This window comes from Acanthisitta chloris, unplaced genomic scaffold (genome assembly GCF_000695815.1).
Source record: "Acanthisitta chloris isolate BGI_N310 unplaced genomic scaffold, ASM69581v1 scaffold26450, whole genome shotgun sequence".
NCBI lineage: Eukaryota > Metazoa > Chordata > Aves > Passeriformes > Acanthisittidae > Acanthisitta > Acanthisitta chloris.
The window spans coordinates 1-16,616 of NW_008650318.1; the positions used below are offsets into that span (position 1 = coordinate 1).

The 16,616-nt window shown below is 36.9% G+C and overlaps 1 protein-coding gene across 1 annotated transcript in view; it reads right to left on the minus strand.

The window, feature by feature from the left end:
* Window positions 1–541: 541 nt before the first annotated feature.
* Window positions 542–16,616, minus strand: part of PTPRQ (protein tyrosine phosphatase, receptor type, Q) — a gene marked incomplete at both ends in the record, with an annotated part of 61,354 nt that continues 45,279 nt past the window's right edge. Inside the window, 2 exons of the mRNA XM_009084652.1 lie at window positions 542–663; window positions 7,080–7,412. Coding sequence (XP_009082900.1) covers window positions 542–663; window positions 7,080–7,412 — 455 coding nt within the window. The remainder of the gene's footprint in view (window positions 664–7,079; window positions 7,413–16,616) is intronic.

Here is a 16,616-nt window from a genome sequence, read left to right on the forward strand (position 1 = left end):
TTTTTTTTTTGTTATAAAGATCAAGGAGAAAGATGTGTTACTGCTGTGTTACCAAAATACAGCTAATCTCATGGACAGAGCACTAAATGCAAAGAGGGAAATCTTCAAAGTTTGCCCTGTGGTGCTATGTAACTTTGTACAAGTCAACTTTGTACACTTTGGTTTGCAAAATAACTACAATGAAGCTTTCCTTTCTTTGAAGAAAAAAAAAAGTCATTGTTCTTAGAAAGAGGTACACCTCCACAAACTTCAGCTACTATTTTCCTTTGTACATTTATAGCTATACATTTTTTCTCAACCTCTTATTAGTACACATTTTTAGTTATGAAGTAATTAACTTATATTCCATTAAGAAAATAATAAATCTACCACTAATAACGAATGGAGCACTAATTCTTATGTGGATCTTATGTGGAAATAGATGCAGCTGCATTATTTTTGAATCAATGTCTGCCCTGTAATTTCAATAGGAATATCTGCTGTGGCATTATTATCACCAAACATCTATATAACTACTAAAGGTAAACCAGAATTGTCTTACTGAGGTAATGTCTATGAGGTAGCATGTTGGTCCCGTAATGATGGCAGGTTCACTCCAGCTGATATTAATACTGTGAGGAGATGTAGCTAAAACAGTCACGTTTTCTGGAGGACCATCTGGAGCTGTAGAAAAAACAATGTATGTGAATCATGACCAGAGAAGTACACCACAAATAACCCAGCAATTTTAGTGGCCAATAGAGATGATTTTTGGTATTTGAAAATAAAACTTTTTCACATATTTACCATTATACACTGCTTAGATAATGATAATCTTTTTTCTTTTTCATCTGTAAAGCATACTGTCTGATTTAGAAACACATCTTTCACTGCAATCACTACAACATTTCCAGAGTATAAACTGCCTACAATTTCACTTTAACTTGAAATTATAGGGTTATTTAATTACAAGTTCTTTATATGTATTTTACATGACACAAGCAAAATATATATAACTGTTTCGACAAATAGATAAGCACAATACATTTGTATATGTCAAATGAAACATTCAAAGAACAAGATATGGTGAAGACACATTTTTATGCATGCTAGAAAAAATTTACAGTAGAGTTGAAAGGCATGAATAGAAACAATTTTTTACATTTCCTTTCAACTTATTCTTAACATGTTGAGAAACTCTGAAAAACACAGACAAAAGAAGTGATGGAAACTGAAAGTGGGCAAGAATGTTCACACTAAGAAATGGGATTTCCCTAAAATTTCCTTTTGTCAAGGTGATAGGTGAATGAATCCAGTTCTTATCAATGAAAAAGAAATGAATAAAATAATAATAACACATTAGTTCTCAGTGAGTGGTATTACTTTTTCATGATGGCCATGATAAATTTCAGGAAAATAAAATTTGGAATTAAAGTGATAATAGATTTGTAGATAATGCCAGAACTTGGCTCCATGGTGCCTTTTTGGGGTCTACTGTAAAAAAATGTGGTAACACTGATCAGCCTGTTACAGAAGCAACAACAGATTTGTACATATTTCCAGAACTTGAATTATTGGTGCCTTTTTTTAAAAAAAATCTACCACAGAAACGTACATGCAAGTTAACAATATGTTATTAAAAATTATTATAGTGATCATATCTATTCTAGTCAGAAGTTGCAATCTCTTTTCTCAAACTAGATTAAAGCATGATTGTGTAATTTGCCAACAATAATCACTAGATAAGAGGGTTTAATGTGGAAAATTTCAGTGTATACAAGGCTATTTAGATTTTTAGGAGAAAAAAGGGTAGGAAAAGGAAAAAGAACATGGAACTATGTAGTTATTGAAATTATGTGTGAAAGATTAATGAGTAAAATAATAAAATTTTGCCCTATGAAGGTGAAAATTTTGCACCATGGTTTCAGAATAAAACAGGAAGATTTGGGAGTATACAAGGGGCTATAATGAGTTTTGGGTGTTGGATATAGGTCGATTGCTGTGCTGGGATTAGCAGGAATATACAAGGCTTTGTAGGCAGGATCAAATTCAACCATTGGAAGCAGTCCCCAAAAATAATGAATAGCATGGAACAACTGAATGAAGTAACTGAACAAACTGGGAGAGCACATGAGGGGTGGTGAAAGAGGAGAGTGCTTTGGGAAGGCTGGTGTGGGGAATAGGGAGACACAATAGACAAAACAAAACACAAGACTAAGTATGTTCCCTGAAAATTAGGATATGCACAAATTAAGTTGTTTTGCAGGAAAGGCACGTCAGACTTCTTGCTCAAACAGTGCCTTGCAGTGCAAAAAATGCTTTCAGTAACTATGGCAGTGGTATTTATTAGCTTTATTGCAAAATGAAATTTCTGAAAACAAGGATAAATTGACATATACAGCTTCTTGAGCCTTTGTTTCCAAACCAACCAAGTTTCCAATGACAATTTTCCATTACTGTTTTATAGAACTAATGGAGCATTTAATCTCTCAATATCTTTCTCAGAAGACATTTTATGTTTATGCATTAGACAACAGTGGTGTGAAGTAATTTTAAAGCATAATATAATCTACAAATTATACAACCTGCAGTATTTATAGGGATAATTTCCATATGCAGTTTATACTTGATGTGGTTTTAGATCTTTGCAAGAAAAGTCTGATTAAGTATGCTATATTTAAGATGCTTACCTAAAATACATCTAAACATTAATACCTGGTTTATTTTAATCATGAAAAGTAAACTATCAGACATTAACCAAATCACAGTGAAATGTAGGAATATTTTCTGAAATCTATAATTAGAAGGAAAACTACAAAATGAAAGGTGTCTAATGTTTCATGTCTTACAAAAAACCATCTTTTTAAAAACTGTTCAACTCAGTAGGTAACTGCCACACTCTGATTTAGGTTTGTTTGTGACATGAATCTAGTCAATATGAGGCCATGATATCACTACCCCCTTTCTCTTATAAATCACAGCAATTTACTCAGTAGAAATGACCTAGTTTTACTCTCTCATTCTCCTATAATCCAATCACTTCCTCTCATAAGCACTTTTCTCCTGGTTTTCACAATAATGCATTTTCTGTAACTAATAACCATCATTTCCTGATTATCATGCTTCTATCCTTGCACAGGAATGTGGCTCTTATGGAGGTCAGGGTCATCTTTCCCATCCATCTGTGTCCTGGTGCAAAGGCAGCAGTTAAGTGTGTTAGTTTGAAGAGAAGTCTGGATAGCCCATCATTTAGCATAATCCTCAAAAATAAGACTGAATACCCAAGTCTTCTGAGTGAAATTCATGCTTGCCAGTTTGGTTAAAACCAGCTCCTTTTTTTACTTTTCCTAACAAAAATGAAGTGTGTTTTTCAGATATTTAATTTTTTAATCAAATAGGTTACTTTGTCCTATAGTGAAACAGTTACACTAGGACATTCATTTTCCAATGTTGTGTTCTGAGGAAATGAAAGGAACAAAGGAAAACAAGTTCTCTCAAGCAAAACTTTCCAGAAGAAAGGACATACAACAAGACATGAAATCTCATTACTTTTCATCACACAGAAACATTTCTTTAAGAGTACCAAGCAACTGGGTATCAGCAGGGATTGGGAAAGGTGCTGAAAAGAGAAGCATAACCCTCTGCCCCATGCATCTATGTCCTAGTCTTCATGGGACATTCAGACATCTGGGATTTTCTTTTGTACCTCAGTATATCCTGGCATTAGGGCATTTGGCAGTTTACCAAAAGGTTGGGGCTTTTTTCACATTGTGTAACTGTACAAGATCCAAAATGAGGTCATTGATCTCACTGTCATTCATTTCCCATCTAATACTGACCCTCAAGTATTTTTGTCTAAGAAAACATAAGTTTGACCAACCTTATTCTCCTTATAAATGTAAAAGTGAAATTTGGGGTAAGTGCAGGCGTGAGGGAATAATGATTCTCTAGCAATGGAAAACATTTCTTGCCCTTTCCCTTACTGTAGTACTAAACTATGATCTTCTGGGCTGGTAACTATATAAATCTAAGTTATGTTGAAAATATTTAGCCTTTCAGAGTAGATTTGGCTCTTGTGTAATCAATCAGCTAAGTAATAACAGTGCCATCAAACTACTTTATGAGACAGCAGGACAATTCCTGTGAGGATAATCTGCAAGACAGAAGGCTGAATAGTTTATCTGTGTGATGTGAAAACCGGATTGTACTGAACAATCTATAGCATTTTCCATGGAATAACTCTATAACCACTCTCAGCCCAGAACATAGCCATTATTTTTCAATTTAAACTTGCAAATGAGTTAAAGAATCATAAAAATAATTCTTTTAGCCTTACATTTGCCTTCATAATGAACAACCAAAATAAACAGCAGTGATCCTCACCTTAGTCACTGGATATTCAGAATTGTTAGGCATATCTTATTTAGCACAACAGTCAACTCCTCAGCACTTGTAAGGAATATTTAGGACTTTCTGTTACATAATTTTTGCTGTTGAAGTTTCTTCTCTTTATATTCTGGAAGATGAGTCTAATAGCTTTCAACTTAAATGCTTCATCCTCCTGAATATAATATGTATCATATTTTCTTTAGGATTGAGAGAAACACAAATTTCATAGAATCATAGAATCATCAAGGTTGGAGGAGACCTCTAAGATCATCAAATCCAACCATTAGCCTGACACTCTACTGTAAGCCCTAAACCCTCAACCATATCCTCCAGCATCAGGTCCAGATGCCCCTTAAACACTTCCAGAAGAATCCAACGAATTATGAAGAAAAAATATTTTAATATTATTTCACAACCAAGGTAACTTTTCCTTCAGTGGAAACAATGTCTTACAGAGGCATTTCTTGAAAATCAAGTGAAATAGTGGCTAACTTCTGTCCTCAAACCTGCAAACACAACTCACGTTGATTTTATGGGCTAAGTCCTCAGGGTACTTTACATAGCAGCTAAGTACCCTTAAGCCCTAACAGACCATGTATATTGGCTGTGTACCAGCAGGCTAATCCAGAGGATGCTTGGCCCTGTCCACGAGGGAAAGAACAGGAGAATCAACACCTGTTCTCTGGATACATTCTGCAAGACTGCCCTGAGTACCAAATCTGTTTGGTGCATTCTGAATTTTTCTTTCCTGCTGCAGGCTGTACCCTTTGTAAAAGAAAGAGGGGAACTAAGTTTTTTTAGTCTGTTTAAGAGTATTTCTAAAGACTAGTCTTTGGAAATTATGAGGTAGTAAAGACCTGCCCTTCCTAAAGATCAGCTGCTGCTCAGGGGGACTCCCACAGGACTGGCAGATGTCTACTCAGCTGTGACATGTCACCTTTTCCTTTTTCCCCTCCTCAGCTGATTGCTGTTACCCCAGGAAAAAGACCAGCACCCAGCCATGGTAACTGGAATAGTGCCCATGCTTCCTTGACTCCACAGTGGTGTGTTTTATAGGCAGCTTATCTCCTGATGTGCCACAAATTTAGCTCACAGGAAATTTGTTGCTGTCTACTTCCCTCATCACAGACAGTCCAGCAGCCCCAGATGCTTGGGCTGGAAGAACTGGTGGAACTTTTTTAACTTCTATCCCACCACTTTTGAACTATCTAATAGAGCACATAGAGGACCTACCACTGAGAATGACACTGTATTGGTGTGGAAAGGGCTTGTGCCTAATGAGATTTTTATACTTTTAACAATTGTCTTCTCAGTGGGACTGATAGGAAATTAGTTCTTTCTTAAAACAAAGTATCACTATCCAGAGAGGAAATCATGAAGAGGATTCTAACTTTATGCAATTATATGTGCTTTCATTATCTGCTTTGCTGTCCAGTTTAAATTCCTAACTTTTCTAAACTCAGCAGCAATTTTTTGAAAAGAACTATTAGCATATGTCAGCAGCCAAGTTCTATCCATTTAACAGTAAGAAATCTCTCCAGAGCCGCTGGCTCAAGACCTGCATTTTCTGCTCCATCCAGGTTTGTTGGGTTTTATTCTTCTTCATTTAAAATATTGCACTGATTTATGGGCAGAGCATCTCCATAAAAGTCACTGGACAAAGAAAATAAGTGCACATGATATATTTAAGGATAGATGGATGTATTATTGTACAGAGAGTGCACAGATACTATGAGGAGCATTATATAAAAGCCTACTGCATTCACATCACATGATAAAAATGAATGACATGAGTGAAACAAAATAAGTATGTGGACCATTGAGTAGTCCTTGGTACACAGCTGTGTAAGTCCTTGGTTTCTCTATTATGATTACTTTGTAAGGAGAAAAGAGTGAAGGAGTGATGATTTAGTCAGACAACTCATGGTGGTTCTCAGTTGTTCTACACAGACCAGAGGCTGGATCTCAGATGTGTTCTGACCTACGACGGCTGCAAACTGGAAGCAAAGGTCATATGTACCCATGACAACTGCCTAAATAATTTATGTTTCACATTCTCTTCTCTCAGATATTTGGTGATGACTTATCTGTGACAACTGACTCTTCCCTTACTTGGAAATTGAAATCCTCAGCTGAAGCACAAGACTTCTAATATGTGTCTTGCCAGTCCTGTACATGCTACATGGCCACTCTGATTTGTAAAATCTGTAGGTGGTTATGGTATTGGAAATAAATCTTAATTCCTCTGAAACTATTGCATAAATTCAGGAACATACAAGAGAATTTCAGGAAAGTATGATAACATTAGTCAGCAGACTTTTAGTCTCAGAATTAAAAAAGGACTGCTTTACATTGACACACCTCATGTGTGACAATGTATTGAAAATGGCATATCAACTCAAACTAGCCAAAACTCACACTTACCAAGACTAGATGTGGCGTACAGCTGAGGAATGAAATTGTTGTTGGGTAAACAGTAAATATAGTAGAGCATACGAAGGGCACTAAAATATCAAGCAGTGTCACGTATGTATACATACCACATGATTGCCATCAGGATATTTCATAGGTGAAGAGTTGAACTAAATCCTGATTAACTTCACCAATATTGTAGGTCTATGAAGAAATAACTTCTACTGAGTGTTCTTGCTTATTTAGAAGAACATCACATTGTTATAGCGTTATGAGACATGACAGACATCCTTACTTACAGCCAGGAAGTGTTTGTGTTGAAATCCAAGGTGAAGAACTGCCATAACCAGCATTCGTACTAGCAGCAACTGCAAATCTGTACCATCTGTATTTTTTTAGTCCATACACTGTCTCTTCTATCCAGTCATCCATAACATTTTCATATAAATACAGATGCATCTCATATTCAATACATTCCTTAGTTTCCCAGTCACTGCAGTAGATGGACTGTAGCTGTGTGGTAATCTTGTAGTTTTGAAAGTAGCCAAGGATGGATTTTGGTGATCTCCAATTCAAGGTCACACTCGTTGATTGCACATTGGAAAAAACAATATCTCTGGGAGCACTGGGAACTACAGATTAAAACACTTGTAAGATATCTTCATTTGAATGAAAAGTGATTGCAACTTTTATCCAGTGATGAAACAAATATTTTAAAAAGCATATCAAAAAACCAAGATTCAACATCATATGGTTAATAAGTAGTAATTCCATTGACATAAATCACACTGTACATATATATATGTGGCACACATCTACTAGAGTTTTTGAAATGAAGAAAAGTACTTTCAGCTGTGCCATGCAAGGCCAACTTTGAGAGATGTGACATTTCTGTTGGTACTTTTGGGGTTATGTATCAATAGATGGAGGGAATATTGAGCAAAGTTATTTTTGTCCTACAGATAGCATCCTTTACTGCTGTTGCTAAGTGGAATTCTTCACCTCTCACAGAAATACTTGTCTCCCTCTCTCTTGGTAACATATGAAATCCTCACACAACAGCTCAAGATTTCACAAGTGTCCTGTTCCACCTTCTGAATGGAAAGTATCAATGCATTCAATATATTTGCATAGCATTATGGAAGTGCTTTACACGTTCAGCAAATAACAAATTTAAAGTACATCAACAGGAAGAGCTAAATAACATGGCAATATAGAGCAAAGGAAAAGAAACTTCCCATAAACTTTGCTTCCTTTTTCTATATACATAAGTATACGTGGATATACACAGTTAAATTCATGCCCATGGAGACAGAAGTAGTGCATGCATGTACATGCATACACATGTACACACATTCACCCCTATCTATATTAAGCCAACAGTGTACTCCCAGTTCTAACAGATTGGAAGGAACATATGGTTTTGTGCTATATCACATAGTCATACAGTAAGCTAATATTATCTCTAAGACTCTGTAAGATAATACTAATACTCTCTGCGGCAAAAACTCAGAAATCATTTTGTGCACTTAGCATTAAAGACTGCTTTAGAGTCTTTGGGGAAGAGGTATTGCTGGTAAAACAAAAACACATGATACATCCTTAAACTGAAACTGAAGAAGTCCCAAGGCTTACATAAAGAAGAAAAGGATCCCAGACCAACGTTACTGGGGAAGAAAGAGAAAACCCTCCTTTTTCTTTTTTTCAGCCTTGTGGAAATATCTGATCTCTGCTATCATCTGCAACAATTTGCCTACTAAAATCATCATGATATAACAAGCTGAAACTTCTCCACTAACTATGAATATTTAGCAAGAAATGTAAATTCTGAGTCGAACCAAGCTGTGATGATGAAAAAGTCGAGAAATTAAAATCCTTTCAAATGAGCCCAAATTAAATGGAGACTGCAGGAGACAGGCCGGGCACAGAACCTTGGGTGCTTCCCCTGTCCTGCTCAGCTCTTGTGCACAAGTACACAACATCACAGCATGCAATGATCCCATATGCTCCAACTCTGCTACACACTAACCAGACATAGAACAAGAGCAAACTAAGAAAATAAAATCTTTGCAAGACGTTATAATAATGTCTTTTAATAATTCCATCATTATACTCCATACTATCAAAACTAAAGTTCTTTTGCTCTGTTGTTATTAGCATGAAAAGAAGTAAAGAAAATAGTAAAAAAACCCAAAACATGCAGTATCTTTCTTGCTTGTGCACAGAGTTGGAGATGTAATACTCAGTTTGTCCACTTGCAAAAAAAAAAAAATTGCAATTTTTTCATGAAAGTTCCATAAACTGTATTGGCTATTTGTGCAAATTACAAGAAAAGACTTAGCTTCACCATTAGTTAATGGAAAATAAAAGCAGAGAAATGCTCAACAGTTATTAGAAAGCAGCTGTATTTTTCCTCTAAAAATCCTTTATTATAATAGCTATCAATATCTGTTAAGATGCTGCAAAAATATTAATTTTATACACTTGCTTATGATAGAATAAAATGTGGGATACAGTGGCTAAAAATATTTGGGTGAAAAATAAGTCATCACCCAGTCTCTGAATTCAAATTATAGTATTTTTAAGGCGCAATATTATACATACCCAGAATTAAAAGAATCAAGTCAGCAATTCCAAAGACATCAGAACAGATAAAATTAAAAGAATTTGAGAAAATTCAATTCTCCTCTTTCTCACTCAGAGGGGATTACTCTTTTTTTTTGATAAGGAATATGACCTCACCTTCCCAGACACGACTCCAGGAACTCTTGCTGGGATAGGAATAGCCAGCATTAGCAAGTTTGGAATAAAAGTGTGAAAGTATGCAACATGGAGAGAGAAACAATGGACTCTAATGCCTCTTAGTCTACCATTACTAACTTCTACTGCTGAAAACTAATTATTGGGCTATATTCCAATACTGAAACAGGAGCTGGCAGTGAAGTAGATAGGAGCTGGCTGCTTGCTGGGTGTCAACAGGAAGGTGAAAATATCTACCTTCACTTGTTTAAATGTGCAACTGGTAAACCATGGCTGACACAACTCTGCACCTAAAAGAAGGCAAGTTAAAGAGGCATGTAGAAAGAGCAGTGCCCATGTTCTAGGCAGCATGGTGGGCTTTTGTTCTTAAGAAGAGTACCTTGTTCCCCCACTTTCATCACAGATGTTGCCGTCAAAAAGAACTGAGAGTTAGCAATGTTGCAGTAAAGATGGAAAAGATACTTAGCTTTCATAGGACAAGAGATATGACAGTGGCTCTGATTTGTGGGCTCTCACACAGATCAACAAAAGCCTCATAAATCCAGCCTCTCTGAGCTTTCCTTGCATTTGGAAAAGAGACAAACTCACTGAGAGCAGGGTGGAGAAATGATGCTTCTCTTAACTGTCCTTTTTCCCACTGGTACAGAGGCAGCCCATACACATTACTTCACAAGGCTGAATAGTGTCTGAGCTTATCCCAGTAAGTAACACTACATGAAAACCACCGTTTTGAAAGATAAACTTGCAGGTGTCATGATAACAGGAAGATTAGACAAGCATTTCTAGTTTCATACAAAAGCTTTCATAGGTATTTTATGTTGTAATTTTCCCAATTTACAAAGACCCATATAAACAAAATATTTTGAACACACAACATAAAGGGTCAGTCTGCAGAAATCATAAGAAAATTTTCTCTGCCAGTGCCTAGACAGACCTTTAAAACGGAATTAGAGCCTTAAACATTAGTCAGTTTTAAATCTAGTTGATTTTATCTCCTTCCTTACATAGACAATATAAATATAAATGTAGTCACTCATTAGAACAAATGCAGAGATGTGATCTGAATCCGGAGCACCTCAGAGAGATTTAATCCAAGGGCCACAGTGAGGAGCAGTGACACCCAGTGGCACAGTATCTCTTGCACTTGATGATTGTGTTCAGAGGCGATTTCAAGACAGCTATGCTATTGGGTTACAGATACAAAGAGGATTACAATTACTCTAGCATGGAGAATCAGATTTCCATTCCTCAAGAATGACTAAAATTCCCCCAACTTTTTCAGTCCACAGATGGTACTGATTTGAACAAACCATTCCATGCTTCCTAGAGTAATCATGCAGCTTACTTAAATTTTCTAAATATGACTTAACTATAATGAAGTGATGACTGTTCACACTAAAAATTATTGAAGCCAAAAATTGCATCTTTTTCAATTATTTCAGATTACATTGGAACTGTACAAAGACTTATGCATCTGCCCTTGTGCATTGGTGCTTTGATATGCACCTACTGGAAACTGAATTATTCCCGATTTCCAGAAAGGTGCCCTGAAAGGAAAGGCATGAAAACCACTGTGGTTTTGGTATTGTAAGACACTAATTGTTAAGGACTGTGCTCTGATTAGCTAGCTGGAATTCTTGTGCTAATCCCATGTTTAAATTTCCCAAGAATCATACATAGGATCCCTTAAGTCTCATCACATATCTGACAGTCTTTCCCCATTGTATTATGTTGCATTTGCTATAATTTAGCTAGCTCTGGGAGTAGGGAGCTTTTCAAAGTCTGAAACATTTGGTGCAATGTACTCTACCTAATTTTCCATTTAATAGTTTCTAATTCAGCTTCTGAAAGCCAGCCAGGGAGCTGGCAGAGAGTTCAGCTATGAAATGCTGTTGAATTCAGTTTCTAGACTGGAGGAGGAATGAGGTATTTTCAGGTTCATCTACCATTGTTCACATGATGACTAAATTTCAATGAAAAGTGCCTGAAGTTGGATCCACATGGGATTTTAAGCTTCTTTAGAACCTATTTAGGTGCCTGAACTCCCAGTGAAGTTGACAGGAAGCTAAGCACCTAAATAGAAGTTACTTTCACAGATCTTGGCCCTGGTTCTCTATGCTTGTCTGGCTGCAATGTTAATCAGCCCTACCAAAGCTGTTGGACTGCTCTGAGATTAAGTTTTTATTTGAGAACCTAAATGAAAGGAAATTCTTGGTAGAAAAAACACTAGCACTGTGCAAAGACTCAGATCAAGTTGAACTTGGCCAACGAATCTGGTTTAAACTAACAAAAACACTTGGTAGAAAAAATCTTATTCACAATGCAAAGACAACCTAAGGGCAGCAAAGGACACACACACACCAAAAAAAAAAAATCTACTGAGAAAAGAGAGGTTATGGCTCTCTGTAAAGACTTCTGTGGAAAGCAATGACTACAGCTGCATGGGCCAGGAACAGAAGAGGGTAATATGATACGGCATAGTTCCTAACAAAGTTAATAAAAACAAGTCTGCCTACGGAACAGCTGCTTGTAGCTGGAGTTTGGATTAAAAGAACAGCGGCAGCCTGGAAGTCTGTTGGGTGGTATTATAAGAGCATCAGTAGAAGGAAAGCGAAGAACAAAGTCGAACAGACAGCAGTGGGCACACGCTAAAAAAAGTCTTCAAAAAATTGGAAATATCTGAAAAGTGATGTTCTGTATTGATTATTTAATTTTGAAAGCTTAGTTACCCAAATGAGTTTCCTGGGTTAAGCTGATAACCCTGATCATACTAAATACTAATCTAGTATAGGCTGCTAACTTCAGGGGGATTCATCATGACATAAAGTCCTGCTCAGTATGAATAAGAACGTCATGAATAGGTCCCAAATGATTTTACTAACATAAAAATATAAAAACCTCTAGACTGTTTTTCCCATGACTTGGGACTGACAATATCAGACATGCTTTAAAGGAAATTGCACAGTTGAGAACATGCCTTAAAAGAGCCTTTCTGGACCATGTTTCTTACTCCTTGGCACATTAGAAAACTCAGCCTCTGACTGTGGGATTTAAGCACTGAAAAATCAAATCCTACAAATCTAAGAAGAAATGCACTCCTTTTAGCTAAGCTTGGAGAAGTAGTGAAAAGCTGTCAGTACTCGACTTAAATAAGAACGTCTGGCTTTCCAATAAATGGTATCACTGTCTACTTTTCCATAAACAATAGGTTTGGCCTGTAAATATTTTCCATGTCAGCTTTGCAAGTATATTAAACCATCATTTCTTACATACTAATGCAGAGCTGACCTAGGCCTTACCAAAAAAATTCCTTCATCCTACACTATATGATTCATCTATTTTTATCAACCTGCTTATAAAAATAACATCAATGCAATTTCATTGGCAGCAAGTAAGCGATCACTGTATTTGTCTAGTGAAGATTTGCCATCAACATCAAAGCCACTAACGTAATTTTGGACAAACCGAGAAACCACAAAATGTAAAAAAAGAATAAAAATAGCCATATTACATAAAGAAAATTAAGAAAACTGAGTCTGGGGAAAAAAAACCCCGTCAACTTGAAAAGAAGTTTCAAAGATTCTTGGTCATGATTCACTCTGCAATTTTTGGATCCTTTTTCTTTAATACATGGAAACATGAACTTGCCGCACTGAAGAGCAATGAGACACACTGCTCTTATCTGTATTAGTGATAGGGGACACTGAAGCTCTGCCATTTCCAATACTGCAGCTCTGCAGTAGGCTGATCCCTCAGGGTAACCAGGCCAACTGCACTGCACATCATGCTTACAGCTTAAGAACCACTTTAGGGTGTGGGCTTAAATATTCTTCCACTGCATTATGGTCATCTGTAGTTTTCTTCACTAGTTAATGAGGAAATTCACATAACTCCACCTCAGAGCTGCCATATCGTAAGGATCTATGGTGAAGGAAACAGCATTGCCTTGGATATGAAGGAGGCTTTTTACACCCCTGCTATGTTTTGTGCTCCCCATAGGCCTTGATGAAAAAAGTGCCCACATTTTCCAATGGGCACCTCCATATGGAAGTACAAACCCAGAATCTTTAAAGGTTTCCTTGTGCAGAAAGTAAAGAAATTTTGTGCTCAGGTAATAAAAGACGATACCAATTTGCCACCTTCACACCAAAAGACCTAAGAAACCTTTTCACTACCAATTCTTTTAGGCACTACTCTCTCTCATCTGCTTCTGTGTCTACCTACAAGTCAGTATTGGCCAGAGAAATTAAGCACAGATTGAATTTTAAAATGTTTCTTGGACAATATTCTAGACACATTTTTTTTTAATGTAAGCTATGAATGAATCTCTGTTTAGCAGAAAACAAATGGTAAGGACAGTCACCAGAGTACAATGGGGGCCTCAACCTCATCCAAGACTCTGTTCAGTTATGATATTCAGTATGACTAGCAGTCAGAGGGAGAGGTGCAAGGGGAGTTACTCTGTTTCTCAATACTAAATCAATATGAAGAATATTCTTAGAGAACGATGAAAAATCTCAAAAGAAAAATCTAAATTAAAAAGTTGAAAGCAGCAGAAGTTTTCATTATTCATGCTTTGAACACCCTCAGGTGGATTTTTAATTGTATTAACTGAATGACTATTACACTTGTCCCAGACTTGTGAGTTAACTGAATCTTCACAGATTTAGTGTGCTTTTTGGAGCAGTTTCCTGCCATTTCATGGTTCTTTCTCCCTTCTAAAAATTCACTCAACCTTAAAGAAATTTCATTTTAGTATGTGCATTAGTCTGAAAATAATCCTAGGATAGCTACTCAGTCATAAAATCCTAACTCATTTATGTATGTGTATGTATACTATATTTTCTTCCATATACTTTGTAATGTATTTAATAACAAAGTAATACTGCCACTATAAAGCTGACAGTTTTTATAACACACTGCAGCCCAGAAGAGGTGGTTTACCATGACAATGCAGCTAGATTAGGCACAAAGCACTACTAATCTCCTCATAAATTTAATTTTCATGATTCATGTTTAATTGCACCCAGATATGAACAAATTTACCTCAAAAAAAGGTAAATAATCTTGCTAGGAATTTAAAGGTCAAATGCTATGCGGTGAGACACAGAGCCAAATTCGATTTCACTTTATGTCAGAAATAAATGCATTGTCAGTGACTCAGTGCTGGCTACATATTCTGTGACTAATCTTAGACCACCATAAATAAGAAGCTGACAACAGCTATAAAACTGTTTCCATTCCCATCCATGAATCTCCAATTCCTAGTATCCAGTCACCACAAAACAATTCATGCAAACACACAGTTAATGAAATGTCCTAATAATAACTAGTTTGTTGTAAATATGACTAAGCAACAACAAAGCAAGAGAGGGTCTGTGCAGTGTATGTGGCAAAAAATACATGCATTGTAGCATAAATCCTTCACTTAGGAAAACTCCCAGTGATAAGACACAGAAACCACATGTAGGTACAAAATAAAAGACAGGGATTTTTTTCCACTGGTAGTACAACTCTTCATAACACAGACCACAACAGACCACCGGTCTCTCTCTCAAGCCCAGGCTTAGTCTACCTCTTTCTCAGGTCTTTCCTCAGAGACCAATTAATAGCCAACCCCAAATTTCTCAGAAATCCCAACAATTAACTTTCCCAGGTGGCAGTCTTTAACAGTACTAGAAGCCTTTCCCCCATCCTCCAAGAAGTGAAGTACCTGAGAAGCCTCCTGTTCTCCTCTGTACCAGAGAGTAACATGCCTCCTGTAAGACTATGTCTGTCTGAACCCCATTTCCAGGTTCAGCCTTGCTCAAGCTCTGAGTCAGGGTTGGCTGTTCAGCAGCCTGATTTAAAAGAAAGGTTTCAGAGTTACGACTGCAACTGGGAAGTGCACTGAGTGCATGAACACACACATTCACACAGCAGTCAAGCTCTCTACAATATTTCCAGCCAACACTGTAAGACACGAGCATGCTCATATCTAATACTTAAACAATGCTTTTTCAAAAGTGGATTTTGAACACTGATGATGAACAGAAGTTTCTGAGCAAACTAGAGGACAGATGACCTGGGAAGTAGTCTTAAATCACCAAGGAACTGCAAAGAAGAGAACCAGCAGGGATCAGAAAATGGCAGAATTTGTAGCTGTTGATGAGGAAGCCAATTTAGAGAGAACATTTTCATCAGAAATCATTACGAATGTGCCAACTCATAGTTCAGATAAGGGGAGTGGCCAGGCTTTAGTGGGATGGACTGGAGTCCCACGAAGAGGGGCAGTCATCTAAGGACAGCCCTGGTTATTTTCACGATGTTGGCCATGTTACACCAGCAAGGGGCTGTCCTGAGAAAACTCACTCTTCCAGTTGAAATATATATGAGAATGAGTGCTGCAGCTCATCTTTTAAGTTATTCCATAACTCAGTAATTAAAGTATTACAAAAGTTAAGTTTGGTTTCTAAGCATCGGGGGTACAGTCGTGCTCCTCCATCTCACTCCATGTTTCCTAATGATCCAGCTGTTCTCAGAGACCTCCTCAACTCCACTGGATAAATTGATGCCACTGAAGAAGATACAAAGAAAAAAGGAAGTACATGCACTAATTGCTCCTGTAATTCAGTAGAAAGGTGAAGTCTTTTCTGGATCCTGCTTGCTGAACATAATCTTTTAATTTTATATTAAACTATCACTGAAGAAGAAGAGAAAGATAGTCTCAAGAGTAGAAATCACCCCTGACTGCGGAAGAGAACTGAAACAGGCCTTTTATTCCTGGTTTCAGAGTTGGGCTCCCCTCCACTTCCATTTTATAAGCTAGACGCACAGCTTTTACACAGAACTAACACTGTATCTTGCACAGAATTTCATCTCCAAGTTTCACATGTCAAAGGAAAACATAGTCAAGATTAGGTGAAGTGTGAAGTGTGTGTGGAGAGAGAAAGGAAGACAGACTTTGGGTAACAATTTTTCATTTCAATGCCTAAAAACCTGCCTACATTCTTCTTTGGATTAAGGTCACTATTTTCTTTCTTGTTTAAAAAATTATGTCTATCAAGAGTTAAGACAAAGTCTGCTTGAAGGTAAAT